The sequence below is a fragment of the Chiloscyllium plagiosum genome, unplaced genomic scaffold (genome assembly GCF_037043375.1).
Source record: "Chiloscyllium plagiosum isolate Xiang-an unplaced genomic scaffold, Cpla_swu_hap1 HiC_scaffold_1, whole genome shotgun sequence".
Taxonomy (NCBI): domain Eukaryota; kingdom Metazoa; phylum Chordata; class Chondrichthyes; order Orectolobiformes; family Hemiscylliidae; genus Chiloscyllium; species Chiloscyllium plagiosum.
The window spans coordinates 110603556-110621048 of record NW_028270139.1 but is presented as its reverse complement, the minus strand read 5'-3'; the positions used below and the strand labels follow the sequence as shown (position 1 = coordinate 110621048).

At 40.0% G+C, this 17493-nt stretch overlaps 1 protein-coding gene across 8 annotated transcripts in view; it reads left to right on the top strand.

The window, feature by feature from the left end:
- The window catches only part of LOC122548542 (talin-1), a 257387-nt gene that overhangs the window by 113603 nt on the left and 126291 nt on the right, over positions 1–17493 (top strand). For 7 of the 8 annotated variants that reach the window (XM_087989771.1, XM_087989742.1, XM_087989756.1 and 4 more), the window contains 3 exons: positions 11022–11179; positions 15398–15495; positions 16817–16946. In XM_087989771.1, coding sequence (XP_087845897.1) covers positions 11050–11179; positions 15398–15495; positions 16817–16946 — 358 coding nt within the window. In that variant the 5' untranslated portion in view covers positions 11022–11049. Of the gene's footprint in view, positions 1–9875; positions 9997–11021; positions 11180–15397; positions 15496–16816; positions 16947–17493 lie in introns of those variants that run through there. The other variant, XM_087989768.1, reaches the window with a different exon arrangement.

Sequence of the window (17493 nt, the reverse complement as noted above, 5' to 3'; positions counted from 1 at the left end):
TGCTTTATGTGGAAAGATTGAACAAGCTAAACTTGGAATGCATGTGAAAAGGATGTTTCTTCTTGTGGGGCAATCCAAAACTGGGCCTTAATGTTCAAAGACAAGACAGATGAGACTCTTTTTTTTTCTGAGAAACAAATGAGCCTTTGGAACACTCCTTCTCAAAAGTTGGTAGAAGCTGAGTACCCAAGTAATTTTAAGAGGAGTTGGATAAATACTTGCTCAGCAAGGGGGTGAAAGGTTATTAGTGGTAAGCAGAGTAATCCCATCATCTAAATCTTAATGGTGGAACAAGCTTGAAAGACTGAGTGGTCTACTCTTGCTCCAAACCTGTAAGGTTTTATGTTCTTTCTCAGTGATGGCATTGATTGGAATATCACAGCAAGTTTTACCCTTTCTGTTTCCCTACTTGACTCAGTCGAAGTGTATATGTTGCTTGGAGTTCCAGGGGAACAGGGAGAATTACTTGTAAATTCAGCTTGCAAAAAGAGTGCTAACATCTAACAAATTACACAATATAACAATCTAATTACCTCACAACACTTAGGGAAGGAAGTCTGCCATGTTTGCCCTGTCTTCCCTACGTAGAGTTAAAATCCACAGTTCCGTGGTTGTCTGTTAACTACCCTGCACAATGGCCTAAAGAGTCAATCAGTTCAGCGGCAATTAGGGATCTGTCACAAATGTTGGCCCTGTCAGTGATCTTCATGATCCATGAAAGAATAGAAAGGAAATGTATGGATTATCCAATTTTCACCTTTATGGATAAGAATTTTCACGATCACATTGATCAAAAATGAACAAACTTTGCTACTGAGCTTCTGTTTTCAAATTGTTAGCCTTCCTAATCTTTTGCTGTCATTGATGATCTGGTGATATGTACAGAAAAAAATTATACTAACTTTGTGCGCATCTTTTTTGTTTTTTTACTGAATCACCCCTGATTAAATGGGGTCGATTTTAGCAGTGGTAGAAATGTGCAGTTTCAACTGGACAGGCTTGTAAAGCTTGCCATATGAAGCTGAAGTATATATCGCATGTTCATGTCAGCTTGGTGTTATTGTGCAGAAAACCACTATTCCCACATCACTGCTCTGTGACCTGATGCTGAGATCTAATGGAGCATTTAGGCAGCTTCAGCTTGTGGTTTGAGGGTTGATGAGATTATAACAGGATTTGCTTAATTGGGGGAGGGGAGATGGTTTTTGAGCAGTGGGAGATACATTGAAAGCATTATGATTTTAAAACTAGTTCCATTATTCCCTTTGCCTGGAGTAAGAACTGAGTTCATTTTTACAAAAGTATTTGTACTTTTCTTTCAATTTCCCAACATAGTAATGTCTTTTTCAATAAATTGGTTGTAATTGGATTTTACAATTGAGCAAAATTACCATGAAATGTATAAAAACTTTTGTGACTTTCCTTTAGATAGCAAAGACTTTAGGTGCAATTGTATATTAAGCTGAAATCTAGTTCTACTCCCCATTCCTGGATAGCAGATCACTTTGTCTCTGCCTTTCTCTTTTTAAAAAAAAACTCTCAAAATTGACGACTTTGATTAATTGTTGTTAATGTAAACAAATTGCATAAAACCCAATCTCACAACAAACTACTTGCAAAACTCTTGGGCTTTTCTATGAGCAGGGAGATAAATGTGCAGAGTATTTGAAAATCTGAAGAATAATTAAGTGATGTGAATGACTAAGTGTTTAATAGTATATATCCAAGCATAGTTAAAAATCACACAACACCAGGTTATAGTCCAACGGGTTTATTTGGAAACATTAGCTTTCAGAGCGCTGCTCCTTCATTAGGTAATTGTGGCCAGGTGACAATCACCTGATGAAGGAGCAGCGCTCCGAAAGCTAGTGCTTCCAAATAAACCTGCTGGACTATAACCTGGTGTTGTGATTTTTTTTTAAACTTTGTACACCCCAGTCCAACACCGGCATCTCCAAATCATATCTAAGCATATGCTTTAAAAGTAATCTGGAAGAAGTATTGACATTTATATAGCAACTTCTGTCAACACTGTCCCAAAGTGCTTTATAGTTAATGTGATTTTGAAATTTAATCACGCATAATGTAGAAAATGCAGCAGTCACTTTGCATCTGGTTTTCTGACAAAGTAGAAATAATTGAAACTGACTTCCACTTTTCTTTCTTCCTTACCCAGTTCACAGTCTTGGCCACCTTTTGTTGCTTAGTGACCATCAGAAAAATATTTGGCAACTGCTTCATTAAAATAAGACCCATAGTCTTGTACTTTATTTACTAGCTTTCAAAATTCATCTCCTTCTCTTCACCCTATCCACCTGAGCTAGACTCCTACAGCAGTGACTCTGTGTGACAGGATTAATCTCAGATGCAAGTTTTAATGAGTGAGGAAGTAGGAGCATCTGACTAATGCTAAATTTGGGATTGGAGTTTTTGTATCGTGCTGAGTGAGCAACTATAAATTATTTTGACCTTTCAACCAAACCAGTGTCATCAGTAATTAAAACTGACTATGCTGGAAGTATTCATCAGTGACCATGCAGAAACCTTAACTTTACTACTTGCTCCACAAACACTGCCATACCTGATGAGAATCTCTACTGTTTCTCTTTATTCCAGAATTCTAGTATCTACAGCATTTGAACTTTGTCTCAGTACCTTAATAAAAAGTGGTGTATGTAAATTCTTAATTGAGATTTTGATTTCATTAATTATTGTCATGTATACTAAGATATAGTGAAAAGTATTGTTTTATATGCTATCCAGGCAAATCCGACCTTAGACAAGCACGTCAGAGCAATCAAACATGCAGCTACGGAGGAACTGCAGAAAGAGGTGTGAGAAGTCCATTCATAAGTCTGATAACAATGGAGAAGAAGCTGTTCTTTAATCTGTTAGTACATGATTTCAAGCTTGTGTAACTTTTGCCCAGTGGCAGGGAGTATAGCTGGATTGGGAGGAGTCTTTGATTATGTTGGCTGCCTTCAAAACAGTGGGAAGTGTAGATAGAGTTACTGGAAGGAAGGTTGGTTTGTGAGATGGATTGGACTGCATTCACAACTCTCTAATTTCTTGTAGTCTTGGGTAGAGCCTGGGTCATCCAAAAATACTTCATTGTGTCTTCTGGTTCTTCCTTTAATGTTTTTGTGATGCAATCATCATTAATCACCAAACCAACTGCCTTTATTTCTAATGTTTTATGGCTGCTTGCTAAATGCTTGGCTCCTATGAAATTGTTAATATGCCACAGGGGAAAATTTAATGCTGCGTTTGGCTCGCTAAAAATTTTAAAGAATGAAGTCTGTTGGTTGTGTTCACTGTACTGACCTGAACTGAAATAACTCTAAAGTTCTGCTAAATTTCTACTATGTAATAAAGCTTCAAGAAGGACACTAGCATTTGGTCAGCGGTCCTCCTGTTGGATCTGGAGAATGTGGCAGTGCCTTGCTAGTGGAATTTCTCCATTCCTCACATCACTATTGTACTCCAGATCTCACTTGGAGGACATGAGCGTATTCATACTTTTTCTTTAGTGACATATTGGATAAGTTCAACTTGCACAAAACTTCGATACTCTTAAAAGTACAGGTGAATATAGATTTCTGTGATGTTTTCTCCTCCCTTTCCAAAATCCCTAGATCATGTTTAATCTAACACAGAATTTAGGGTGCACATTTCTCTCCTTATGCTGAATGTTTGTGCAGCTGAGCCCTTCTAAGTTCTTGTGACCTCTTCTTCTCAAAAGCATGACCAAGAACTTGATCACTGAGACATGTTCCTCCTTAGTTAAGCTTGACCTTTTGCCCATCTCTGACCTTCTCCTAACTTTGCACACTTGATCAACGGTGAAGTCTGTAAAATTTGCACTAGTCATTAGTTGACACTGTTGCAAGTTCTCAGCACCACCAGGCGCACCCCCCCCCCCCCCCCCCCACCCCCCTGCAGAACTGCCAGGAGCTTCAAATGACTCATGTTTTGAAGGCTTGTATTTAGCTACTGATATCATCCAGGTCTCACCTCATCAGGACTGGGTATATGTCTAAATGACAGGTCTGTGAGGTGATACACTTTGGAAGAGGGAACAAGACAAGGAAGTACTCAATGACTGGCAAGAAACAAGGAAGCCCAGTTCCCTGAAGTTGGCAGGGAAGATTAATAGGGTAGTTGAGGCTATAGAACACTTGCCTTTATCAGTCATAGCATGGATTATAAGAGCAGGGAGGTTATATTGGAGCTTTGGTTAAGGCACAACTGGAGTACTGTGCAGTTCTGTCGCCACACTATAGGATCAATGTCATTGCACTGGTGAATTCACCAGGATGTTGCCTGGGCTGGACTATTTCAGCTGTGAGGAGAGGCTGGGTAAGCTCAAGTTGTTTTCTTTGAAGCAGAGAACACAAACAACCCAACAAGGACATGCGATGACCTAATTCACTAGCCACGCCACCTTACATAAAAAACGTTCCTGAACACTCAGCCCGACTTCTTTGACCACTGGGATTCATGACAGTCCATAAACCGACAGCCACACTCAGATGACAACTCACCAGGACAAAAGACCTATACCAATCATGTGCAAGGCAAATGTAATTTACAAGATTCTATGTAAAGACTGCACGCAACACTATAGGACAAACAGGCAGACAACTAGCAGTCTGCATCCACACACACCAACTAGCCACTAAATGCCATGACCAACTGTCACTAGTAGCCATAAATACCGATGAGAAGGACCACCAATTCGACTGGGACAACACAATAATCATAGTGTAGGCCAAACACAAGACGGCCAGAGAATTTCTAGAATTTGGCACATCAAGGGCCAAAGAGCTTGTACTGTGCTGTACTGTTCAATTCTTCAACATGGTACTCATCCACAGACTCCATCAACAAGCACATAGATCTAGACCCAATACACCGGCCACTACAATGAACAGCCAGAAGCAGCAAGAATGGAACCAAATAAATAAAACCAAAGGCACAGTACAGCAGCACTTCACAGGAGGCTCCAAAGCACTGAACATGTCACCAGACAGCGGGTGTAACATCTGCAAATGAACTTCCCAGTTTGGCGAACATGCCCACAACTATGACAACCAGCACCCAAGCTGCAACTCTTTACGCAAACCTTGAATTCTTTAAAATTCTCCCCAAAGAAATTGGCTCTTTTGGAAAAAGAAAAAGAAGATCCTGTATTTTAATAGCAATGGGAATGATGGAAAGCTGTGGTGTATCTCAAAATATATAGCTGGGAAAGTGAATAACAGCACTCTACTCTGAAGGCCAACTTTGTAGTGCACAAGAAAGACAAAATGAGTAGGCAGGTAAAGGTATGACTGTAGCCATATAGTGTTATAGGAAGGTAATGTCACTTACAAGGAAGTCTGTGTATTGCAAGCAGTTTTATTGAAATTAAATGTATTATGAATCATAACATATTAAGGGTTAACATTATTCTGGCCAAATCTGGCCTCTGAAGAACTTTATTCTGGCTTTTGCTTCTCATTTCATGCACAAGGACAGTTTAATGTACAGTTCATTTGATTGGAAATTGAAAGTAGGCATTTTTGAAATTTGGTTTTGCGTGCGTCATTTGAGAAGGGGATTAGATTAATGGTTTGGCAGCCTGCAGATACATAAAGACATGAGGCTGAAGTTTTCATGTCAGAGGAAGAACAATTTCAAAGATTCACTGCCCTTTGACTAAAAAAAAAGGTCTCTTCATCCGACTCCACGTTCTGGAGTTGTGCCCCTGTTGTTTCTTCCCCAACTAGTACTTTGACATCAATCTTTCATAATCTTAAATCTCTCAATGAGGTCATTTCTCATTCTTCTGTTCCAGCGAATATGGACCCAGTATGCTCATCGTCTCATCATAGGACAACCCATTTATCCTAGTGATGAATCTAGGGAACCTTTGCTTTACTGCTCCAGTGCAAGTATACTTTTCCTTAAATAGAGACCAAAACTATGCACACTATTACAGGTGTGTTCTCATCAAAATCCTACATAATCATAGCAACACTTCTTTATTGCAAGGGATTTGAAGTACAAGAATTAAGGCCAACATGTTGTTTATTTGCTGTATCCACGTGCTAACTTTTGCATTCTTTATACAAGTCTCTCCGTACACCAACATTAACAAGTTTCGTGCCTTTCAAAAATATTGTCTTTTTTCCTTATGACCAAAGTGAGTAAGTGAATCTGCCATCTTGTTCCTTACTCACTTAATAATATCTCTTTGCTCCTTCCTGACAGTTTACAGTCTACCCACCCCAGCATTGTATCATTAGCATGCTTAGCTACCTTATCCTTTATCTTTAAGTAATTGAGGACACAGCATTGTTCCTTACAGCATTCTCTAGTCTGAACAGCCAGCATGAGAATTCCCTATTTATCTGAACTCCCTACCTCCTGTCCATTTGAATATATCACTCCTAACGCTGAGAACTTTGTGTATTAATCTGTTGTGTGGTATCTTATAAGAAAGTCATTTGAAAACACAAGTGTACTAAATCTTATGGTTCCCCTTTATCTATCCTACTAGTTCAATCCTCAGAAAAATCTTATTAAATAGTTGACCAGGATTTTGCTTTAATTATATTGACTTCTTTTAATTGTGCTTTTCCAAGTTGATTGCTCAGTCCTCCTTAAAAATAGTTTGGGAAGGCAGTGGGGCAGTGGTCATGTTATTGGCATAGGCTAATGTTCCAGAAGCATTGATTCACTCTTGCTGGTGGAACTCAACTTGAATTAATAAATCTGGAATTAAAAATGAATGATGACCATGAAGCCATCTAGGTCACTAATGTCCTTTTGGAAATGAAATCTATCATCCTTATCTGGCTTGGCCTCCATGTGACTCCAGACCCAGGGGAACATGATTGACTTTTAACTGCCCTCTGGCCAATTAAGGATGGGCAATAAATGCTGACCTAGCTAGCAATGTTCGCTAAGGGATTGTGGACAAGCAATGAGGTGGATTGCCAAACTCTCTAATCAACCAGTCAATTGCAATCTACGTTTTGAAACCACCAATTTATATAAGTATCTTATATAAATTGGCAAAATGGACAATGTCAAATTTTCCTCATTGTACTTCATTTACAGATCTTTACACACTTACATCCTATCTCTACCTATTTGTAGCAGCCTTAAATTCTCCTTGCAACTTGCTTTCAAAGAAAAGAACAAAGAAAATTACAGCACAGGCTCTTTGGCCCTCCAAGTCTGCGCCAATCTGGATCCTCTCTCTAACAGCACGGTGGCTCCGTGGTTAGCACTGCTGACTCACAGCACCAGGGACTGGGTTCGATTCCAGCTTAGGGCGACTGTCTGTATGAAGTTCGCACATTCTCCCTGTGTCTGTGTAAGTTTCTTCTGGGTGTTTCGGTTTTCTCCCACAATCCAAAGATGTGCAGTTTAGGTGAATTGGCCATGCTAAATTGCCCATTGTGTTCAGGGATGTGTAGGTTAGGGGCATTAGTCAGGGGAAATGTAGAGTGATAGGTTAGGGGAATGGATCTGGGTGGCATCTCGGAGGGTTGGTATGGACTTGGGCTGGATGACCTGTTTCCACACTGTAGGGATCCTATGATTTAAACCTGTCGCTATTTTCTAAGGATCTGTATCCCTCTGTTCCCTGCCCATTCATGTATCTGTCTAGATACATCTTAAATGACGCTATTGTACCTGCCTCCACCACCTCTGCTGGCAATGTGTTCCAGGCCTCCACCACTCCAAGTAAAGAACTTTCCACGCATATCTCCCTTAAACTTTGCCCCTCTCACCTTGAACTAGCAATCCTTAGTAGTTGAATCCTCCACTCTGTGTGTGGGGGGATGGGGGGAGGAGGAAGCTTCTTGCTATCCATCCTGTTTATACCCCTCATGATTTTGTAGACCTCAATCAGGTCCCCACCCCTCAACCTCCATCTTTCAAATGAAAATAATCCTAATCTACTCAACCTCTCTTCATAGCTAGCGCCCTCCATACCAGGCAACATCCTGGTGAACCTCCTCTGCACCCTCAAAAGCATCCACACCCTTTTGGTAATGTGGTGACTAGAACTGGATGCAGTATTCCAAATGTGGCCAAACCAAAGTCCTCTACAACTGTAACATGATCTGCCAACACTTGTACTCAATACCCCATCCAATGAAGAAAAACATGCCATATGCTGCCATGACCACACTACTGACCTGCGTTGCCACCTTCAGGGTACAATGGACCTGAACACCCAGATGTCTGTACGTCTGTTTTCCCCAGGGCTTTTCCATTTACTGTAAAGTTCACTGTTGAATTGGATCTTTCAAAATGCATCACCTCACATTTACCTAGATTGAACTCCATCTGCCATTTCTCCACCCAACTCTCCAATCTATCTATACTCTGCTGCATTGTCTGATAATCCCCTTCACTATCTGTACTCCACCAATCTTAGTGTCATCTGCAAACTTGCTAATCAGACCACTTATACCTTCCTCCAGATCATTTACGTATATCACAAGCAACAGTGGTCTCAGCACAGATCCTGTGGAATGCCACTGGTCACAGTTCTGAATTTGGTGAAACCCCCTTCCACTACTGCTGTCTGTCTCTTGTTGCCCAGTCAGTTCTCTATCCATCTGTCTCGTTCACCCTGGACCCCATGTGACGTTACTTTCTCCATCTGCCTACCATGGGGATCCTTATCAAGTGCATCATTGAAGTCCATGAATGAGATCTACAACCCTCCCCTCATCAACTTTGTCACATCCTGAAAGAATTCTATTAAGTTGTTGAATTATATTTCCTAGCTATATTTACATCAGCAAATTTCACAACCTTACCGTCATTTCATTACGGGCTCAAGGGTTATGGGGATAAAGTGGGAGGATAGGGTTGAGAAACTTATCAGCCATGACTGAATGACCAAGCAGACTGTATGGGCTGAATGGCCTAATTTCTGCTCCTATGTCTTGTGGTCTTGTGTTTCAGTAGTTGTGTCCTCACCTCTGAGCCATGAAATCTGGGTTCAATTCCCACCTGCTCCATTGGTGTGTAATGACACTTCTGAACAGGTTGATTTAAAAAATATCTGGCATTGGTTACATAGCCTAAACCATTTGTATAAATTGTAAAGATTTGAGGCCCTTTATCTTTGCAATACTGGTTTATATTTCTTCCCACTTTTACAGGGAGGTAAAATCTTCTCACTTTATTGATGCTTTTCACTAGGTAGGGGAGACTAATAAAATGCAGCATCTCATTCTTTTTCCCCCACCATGTGCCAAATTTCTGATTTTGCACTCATTCCTTATCAGACTAAGGCCATGTGTTCTCTACTCTGTGCTCCTACGTTCCCAGTAATTGCTGGATCAAGTTGAATGATTCAAGATTGTAAATACAAATTCAATTGTCTCTCTGCAGATAAGTCCTCCTGTTGACTGCTGCACAGAAACCACTTCCTGTGCAAGTTTCATAATATGTCCTGTATAGTATGCAGCCAATCAGTCATTCCCTTATCTTTCATGTGACTCTCAATTATCATAAAACAAACTACATTTCCCAGTACATATTTTGTTCATTTAAACTGATGTCTGTGAACAATATAGCAACTATTCATAATATTGAATTGCATTTAATATTAAAGACCGTAATTATCATTCTGTACATTTTGATCAGCAACAGAAATTTTTGATCATCATAACCTTTCCTATTTAGATAAGATTATTTATGTCTATGTTGTAACCACAAAAGCAGTTTAGTTAAAAATAAATGGACTCCTGCTAGCCTGATCCTCAAATAGACATTCCTTTATTACCACTGTTGGTATGGATGAGTTGACGGATAGCGGTACAGCACATTTTCCTTTTAAAACGATTGTTTTCAAAGACTTTCTTGGCAACTGTCAGCTAATTTTTTTAGTAATGATCATTTAACCACACAGTAAGTAGATAGCATTCTCCCTGTGTAGCTGCTTTAACAAGAATTGTTTTGTGGACGTTCATTTCAAAAGTAAGTAACTTTGTCTCTGACTTCAAATAATGTACTGTATGAGACTTTTTTTCCTGTTAGCAGCAATGTGGTTCAGCTGAGCCAACATCTTTGACATAATTTAGCACATCTGTTTGCTGCTTTTATACTTGCTGCAATGTTTGCAAATTGTTCTGTTTCAATTCTATCTCAATATCGGGTGCTCATTATGAATAATTGAAAATTAATCATTTTAATGTCGGGGGGGGGTGTTGGTAGTGGTCAGAAGTGGGGATGGGGTGGGGGGGGGGTGGAAACATGTGCAAAACCAAAGGCCCATGCTGTGACAGAAGAATGAAAAGACATTTAAATGTTATGATGGACCTTCAACTCTGCTCTATGCTTTGAGTGTGTTTTGAACTGGCAACTGTCTCCGAAGCTCCCTGCTGTATCACCTTCAAGGTTCGACATCAAGCTCATAATCTATCAGAAGTGTTGATACCTTAGTGCTTCTGTCTAGCATGTAATGCATGAATCTGAAGTAGCAAGTTATCCTGGACTATTGAAATATTTTTCAGTACAGAAGAGTGAAAATTAATGCAATAATAGTAAATTAGGGATTTGTTTGAAAATGGGGATAGCCTATGCTGTTTCACTTCAGGATATAAATACAATACATATATTTTAATTCCTGCATTTACCAAGCCCTATTCAGTACAATTTGCAATATACTCAGCAGGAGCACCTATTTGACTGGAGGTCTTTTTTATTCTGACTTTTAAAAAAACCCTAATGAAGTGCATCACTGTTAATGCCATTTTATAGCATGTTGCTTAAGGGTAAACTTTTTTTGTTACACCATTTGAGTTAATAGGCTGACTTAGTAATGCAGAAAACAGAACACCATGCCAGTTTGATTGCTTCTAATTCACACTCAAATCTGTTGGACCCGAAGTACAAATCTAAAATATGACTCTTTAGATAAAGAACTTTATTGATGAAACGTGTATTCTGTGGGCAAAAGATGTGTAGCAGTTACTGGAACTGTCTTTCTTTTGTTTTTCCAGTTGAATTTGTATCGTGAAAGAAGACAGGATGGTTGTCTTATCATTGAAGATTGGAGTTGGGAATGCTATCAAAACTATGCAATTTGAACCCTCGACAATGGTATACGATGCCTGTCGAATGATTCGCGATCGGGTTCCGGAAGCACAGACGGGACAGCGTAAGTCGGAGCTTTTCCTTCCTGGCCAGTTGACACCATTATTTAGAAAATGTAAAAAATACTGATGAGATCAATTGTTCACCAAAAAATAAGACATGATTTAATATCAATACCTGTGATACAATTATTTAAAGTGATAATCAGTAGTTGGAGGTGGGCTAGGGTATAATATGACAAGGCATTGCGAATAGCTGGCAATTTGAGGAAGGGGACATTTCAAAATTGTAACTTGAGGGCGAAATCAAAATTCATTGTATTACTTAAGCAACCAGGTATACGTAGGAAAATAATTACACAAATGTTTTTGTGCACAAGATGTGGTTATCAACAGGTTGTATTAAAACTGTTCAAACATTGTTAATGTCTGATTTGATATTTAATACCAGTGCCATGCATTCATTTTCATTATTACAGTTAAATGAATTAAATCTCTGCAGCATTCTTTAGTTTTAAGTCTAACACTGAGTTGGTGGTATTAGAATATGACTTTGAGTTCAGCTACCATGGAGAATGTAGAATTACTTCTATCATATTTTTTAAAATATATGCAAACTGAATAGAAATGTAGCAGTTTTATCAAGGGGCTGATGGGAGAAAAATTCACTGTGATGCCTGATCTCTGATATGGGAATTTGTTTTTTAAAGTCTTCTATTGATTTCATTTTGGCTGACTCCCAGTATAAAACTGAAGGTGAGAGAGATCCATAAAGTCGCCAGATTAGGTATAGGAAGGGAACAATATGTCCAATGTAATATAGAGTCAGAGTTGTACAAATCATCCATGCCTAAATAAATCTAGTCTGATTTGGCCCATATCCCTCTAAACCCTTAATATTCATATACCCATCCAGATGCCTTTTAAATGTTGTAATTATACCAACGTCCACCACTTCTGGCAGCTCATTCCATCCACTCGCCATCCTCTTGTGCAAACTTTTCCCCTTAGATACCTTTTAAGTCTTTCACCTCTCACCTTAAACCTATGCCCTCGAGTTTTGAACTCCCCTACCCTAGGGAAAAGATCTTGACTCTATGGAGGCCCCTCATGTTTTTGTACGCTTTTATAAGGTCACCCTTCCATCTACAAAGCTCCAGAGAAGATAGCCTAGTCTAAAACGAAGGGCATGTTTTAAAAATTGACATGTTGCCCCAGTAACACTTGCTGATTTTTATTCCAAAATAACTCTAAGTTTGTGACTTCTGCCTATGTTAAAAGTTGCTGATCTTAGCTGTTCTGAAAGTGTGGAATGCATTGCTTTTTTTAAATAGAATTGTCACTGTGTGGAAACAGGTCATTTGGCCCAATATGTCTACACCAGTCCTCCAAAGAGCATCCCACTCAGACCAATCCCCTAACCTATCCCTGTAACCCTGTATTTCCCATGGCTAGTGCACCTGAGCTACACATCCCTGAACACTATAGGCAATTTAGCACGGCCAATCACCTAATCACATCTTTGGACTGTGGGAGGAAACTGGAGCATCCAGTGGAAACCTACGCAGACACTGGGAGAACTTGCCAACTCCACACAGGCAGTCGCCCAAAGCAAGAATCAAACCTGGGTCCCTGGCGCTGACAGGCAGCAGTGCTAACCACAGAGCCATAGTGCTGTTTGCACTCACCACAAAGGAGGGAATTCAGATGCTCTGTGGCACTAGATACGAATCTGGAATCTCAAGGGGCAGAGTATTCTTGACAGTAACTAGGATCAAATTTATTTGCGTTCTGTCTTAGCTAATAACATGGGAATTGATGTAAGCAATTTCTGGGTACCAATTACTAGGATCCTGGCATTTGGTTTAGTAAACATCCATTAGTTTTGAAAAGAATTGTTGGGCAGATTTTGTTTCAGATAGTTCACAGTCAAGTTTAAAAATAAAGATAAAGTTGAGCTAGAAAATCAAACACTGGATCATTGGCTTGCTGAGCAAAAATAGTTCTGACCGGGTGAAAGAGGCACCAAATGGGAAACGTTGATAAGTCAGAATATAGTTATTGCTGGGTTCCTCTCAATAATATTGATGTAGAGTTGTGGAGATGTACAGCACAGAAACAGACCCTTCTGTCCAATTCGTTCATGCTGACCAGCTATCCTGAATAAATCTAGTCCCATTTGGCAGCATTTGACTCATATCCTTCTAAACTCTTCCTATTCATGTACCCTTTCAGGTGCCTTTTAAACATTGTAATTGTACATCCTCCTCCATTTCCTCTGGCAGCTCATTCCATACACCCACCACCCTCTGGAAGAAGTTGCCCCTTAGGTCTCTTTTAAATCTTTCCCCTCTCATCTTAAACCTATACCCTCTAGTTTTAGAATCTCCCACTCTGGGGAAAGACCTTTTCTATTAATGTATCCATCCCCTCATGATTTCATAAACCCCAGGTCACCTCTCTGCCTTTGATGCTCCAGGGAAAATAGCCCCAACCTATTCAGCTTCTCCCTATAGCTAAACGCTTCAACCCTGGCAACATCCTTGTTAATCTTTTCTGAACCCTTTCACATTTCACAATATCCTACCTGTAGCGGTAGACCAGAATTGCACACCATATTCCAAAAGTGGCCTAACCATTGTTCTGTACAGCCGCAACATTACCTACCAACTCCTATACTCAGTGCACTGACCAATAAGACAAGCATACCAAATGCCGCCTTCAATATCCTGTCTATCTATGACTCTACTTTCAAGGAACTATGAACCTACGCTCCAAGGTCTCTTTGTTCAGCAATACTTCCCTTAAGTGTATAGGTCCTGACCTGATTTGCTTTGCCAAAATGCAGCACCTCACATTTATCTATCTGCCACTTCTTAGCCCATTGGCTCATCTGATTAAGATCCTGTTGTACTCTGAGGTAACTTCCTTCACTGTCCACTAGCCTCCACATTTTGGTGTCGTCTGCAAGCTTACCAACTCTGCTCCTTAAAATGCCAATAACTTTACCAAGTCTTTTGTAATGCTATAGGGTAATTTTGCCCTTATAGAATGTTGGAACAGGAGTAGGCCATTCAGGCACTCGAGCCTATTCTGTCATTTAATGAGATCATGGCTGATCTATGACCTAACTCACACACCTACCTTTGCCCACTGTCTTATACTTTTGCTTAACGAACAGTTTTTAAAAAAAATTCAGATTTAAAGTTAACTGATCCAAGCATCCACTGCTGTTTGTGGAAGAGATTCCAAACATCTATCACCCTTGATGTGTAGAAGTGTTTCTTAACATCTCTCCTGAATGGCCTGGCCCGAATTCTCAGGCAATGCCCTTCGTTCTAGAATACCCAATCAGTGGAAATAATTTATCTTTACTAGGAAAAAGAAACAGTAGATAATATCCTGAAGACCTTGATTGGTTCATCTCTTAGCTATCTAAATTCTGGAGAGAACAGGCTTAATTTGTTGAATCGATCCTCATAACTTAATCCCTGAAGTTCAGATATCAGTTTTGCAAAACTATGTTGTCCTCCCTCCTTGACCAATATATCTTTCCTGAGCTGTGGGCCCAGATTATCTCACTGTCCATCCCTCAACTTTGTGAGGAAGCTGGTGAGCTGTTGTCTTGAGCCACTGCAGTCATGTGGTGAAGATATGCTGGGAAAAGAAGCTTGGTGCATCGCCTGTTTATTTGTAGTGGTTTGTTAAAATTGAAAAACGTGCTAGATCATTTGAGGACTGTTCAGGTCCTCTAATATTGTCGGTTCTTGAGTTACTTATTGGTCCCACACTCTGTGGGGATGTCAGTTTTTTTTTCTTTTCATAGTGAGATTTTAATTCACTTCTCCCAAGTTATCAGTTGAGACCCATCTGAAATACCTATCTGGTAAGATACAATATTATTTTGGTTATCTATCATTGGTCTAAGATACTGGATGGGTCTAATGATGAGGAAATAGAGTTCTCTTTGATCGTTCATGAGATGTGAATGCTGCTGTCAAAGCCAATTTTTATTGCCTTAATTACCCTTGAAAAGATGACGGTGAACCAGCCTCTTGACCTGCTGCAGTCGATAGGATGCAGCCCAAAGTGCTGTTAGAGAGGGATTCCAGGGTTTTACCCAGTGACATCGAAACAAAATGCCATTGTTCCACGCCAGGATGGTGAGTGGCTTGGAGGCTGTTTGCAAGCGGTGGTGCTGTATGTATCTGGTGCTGTTGTCCTTCTAGGTCTTGGAAGTCATGGAAATTGTTGTTAAAAAGTCATTATTTATTGTCTTGCAGCCACTGATTATGGATTGTTTCTGTCTGATGAAGATCCAAAGAAGGGGATCTGGTTGGAGTCTGGCAAAGCCTTGGACTACTACATGTTGAGGAATGGGGTAAGCTTACTGTTTTGCTCTTTACATCCTACTCCCTATTCCTTTGAGATATACTGTAAATTAACTGACTTTTTGATTCATGCATGATTTACAGAATTCTGTTTTTAAACATGACACCCTTTCATCTAGTTTTGTTTTTGGAATCATAATGCTTCATAATCATCTTTTGAGACTATCACATTTTGTAAGTTGTTTTAACATAAATGAGGCAGTTGACACTTGGCTGAGAGATCAGACTGGAAGAGTTTATGAAGTTCAGTTCAGTTGCGAGAGCAGTGTTAAATTGTTTGTTTGCCAATGGTGTGAATACCATGGCTCACATTTGGCTTTTTATTCCCCTCCATTAAACAGCAATTGATTTCTGCAAAGTGACATAGGTTATTGGCCACATTTTGTTTTATGTATTAACTGTGACATTTTCTTCAGTTCTCTGCCCAAATACAGGCCTGACCCACTGCATTATGACATCCACATCCCAAATTCAGCCTAACTGGAAAGGGGATTGAACCCTTTGCTGTTGGCACCAATGTGATCCGCAGTGGCCAGTACCCAACGGTCTCAAGCAGACCATAAGATATAGGAGGAGCATTAAGCCATTTGGCCCATTAAGTCTATTTCACCACTTGATCATGGGTGCAATGTTTCTCAACCCTAATCCCCTGCCTTCTCCCTGTAACCATTGATCTCCTTACTAAACAAGAACCTATCTATGTCTGTCTTAAATACACACTGACTTGGCCTCCATAGCCTTCAGCAGCAATGAGTTCCACAGATTAACTGCCCTCTGGCTAAAGAAATTCCTCTTCATCTTGGTTCTAAAGGATCGTCCCTTCACTCCTGAGGCTGTGCTGTCAGGTCCTAGTATCTCCTACTAGTAAAAACAGTTTCTCAATGTGCACTGTATCCAGACTTCTCCGTCCTTTATATGTTGCCCCAAATGTCTGCTTGTTTTTGTCTGGTCTTGGAGAGTGATGCTAGAACCTCTACTTTTGTGTCCAAGACTGACCATGATTTTCTCCTGCTTTTGGTGCTTACCATTGGTATATGTGGAAACCATGTTTTGATTGCATTTTCCTTGGTCATCAAATCCTGGAGTGTGACTTGAATTTAGATCTGCTAATTTAGAGGCAGGTACCAAAAATCTTTCAAACTGCTCTTTGATGCACAGATTGTCTCCATGTCTGTGTAATGTTACAATGTTCAGTCTTTTACATGGATGTCTGAACGTAACAAAATGTGGGAAATCTGGTCAGCGATTTTGGGGAGATGGTCAGATCTCAGTGCTAAGTTGCAAATCGCTTCTCCTTTGTTTTAATCCAAGGACACACTGGATTACAAAAGGAAGCAAAGGCCTCTGAAGATCAGGATGTTGGATGGAAGTATCAAAACAGTTATGGTGGATGACTCAAAAATAGTGAGCGACATGCTGATGACAATCTGCGCCAGAATTGGTGAGATTCATACAATTGTAACTGTTACCTTTCCCTCCATCCCCCTGTGCACCTTTCCCTCCTTGTCACTCTAATCTTATGCAACAGTAAGCTTCTGAGATCACTCACTCTACTGGATTCAACACCTTGTAGGGTAAAGGACCTCTGAGATATGCTGCAAACTTCATATGAACAAAGTTCTACCCTTTTGTGAAGCAGCTGGTTGTGAATAGCTTGCCAATTATGACTAGCAAATTCTAATAAATATGTTTCTTAGTGCTGTGTCTCCACAGTTTGATGTTTCTTTCACAATTTATTTGTGTGATTATGCTCCATTTGCTCAATTTCATGTACTCATAAAGGAGACATTTGGGTTACCCTGAATGGTAAAGAAATAGTTAATGGTTAGTTTATACTTCCTGAGAGGCAACTGAATTGATATCCTGAGTTCTAGTGCTCGCTAAAGGAAGAATGTTGGATAGTCTTGGATGATTACATACTGTCCAGCCTTCTCACTACCAATCTGTGTATTGATGGAATCTAAAAGGGACTTGGCTTGGCAGTCATC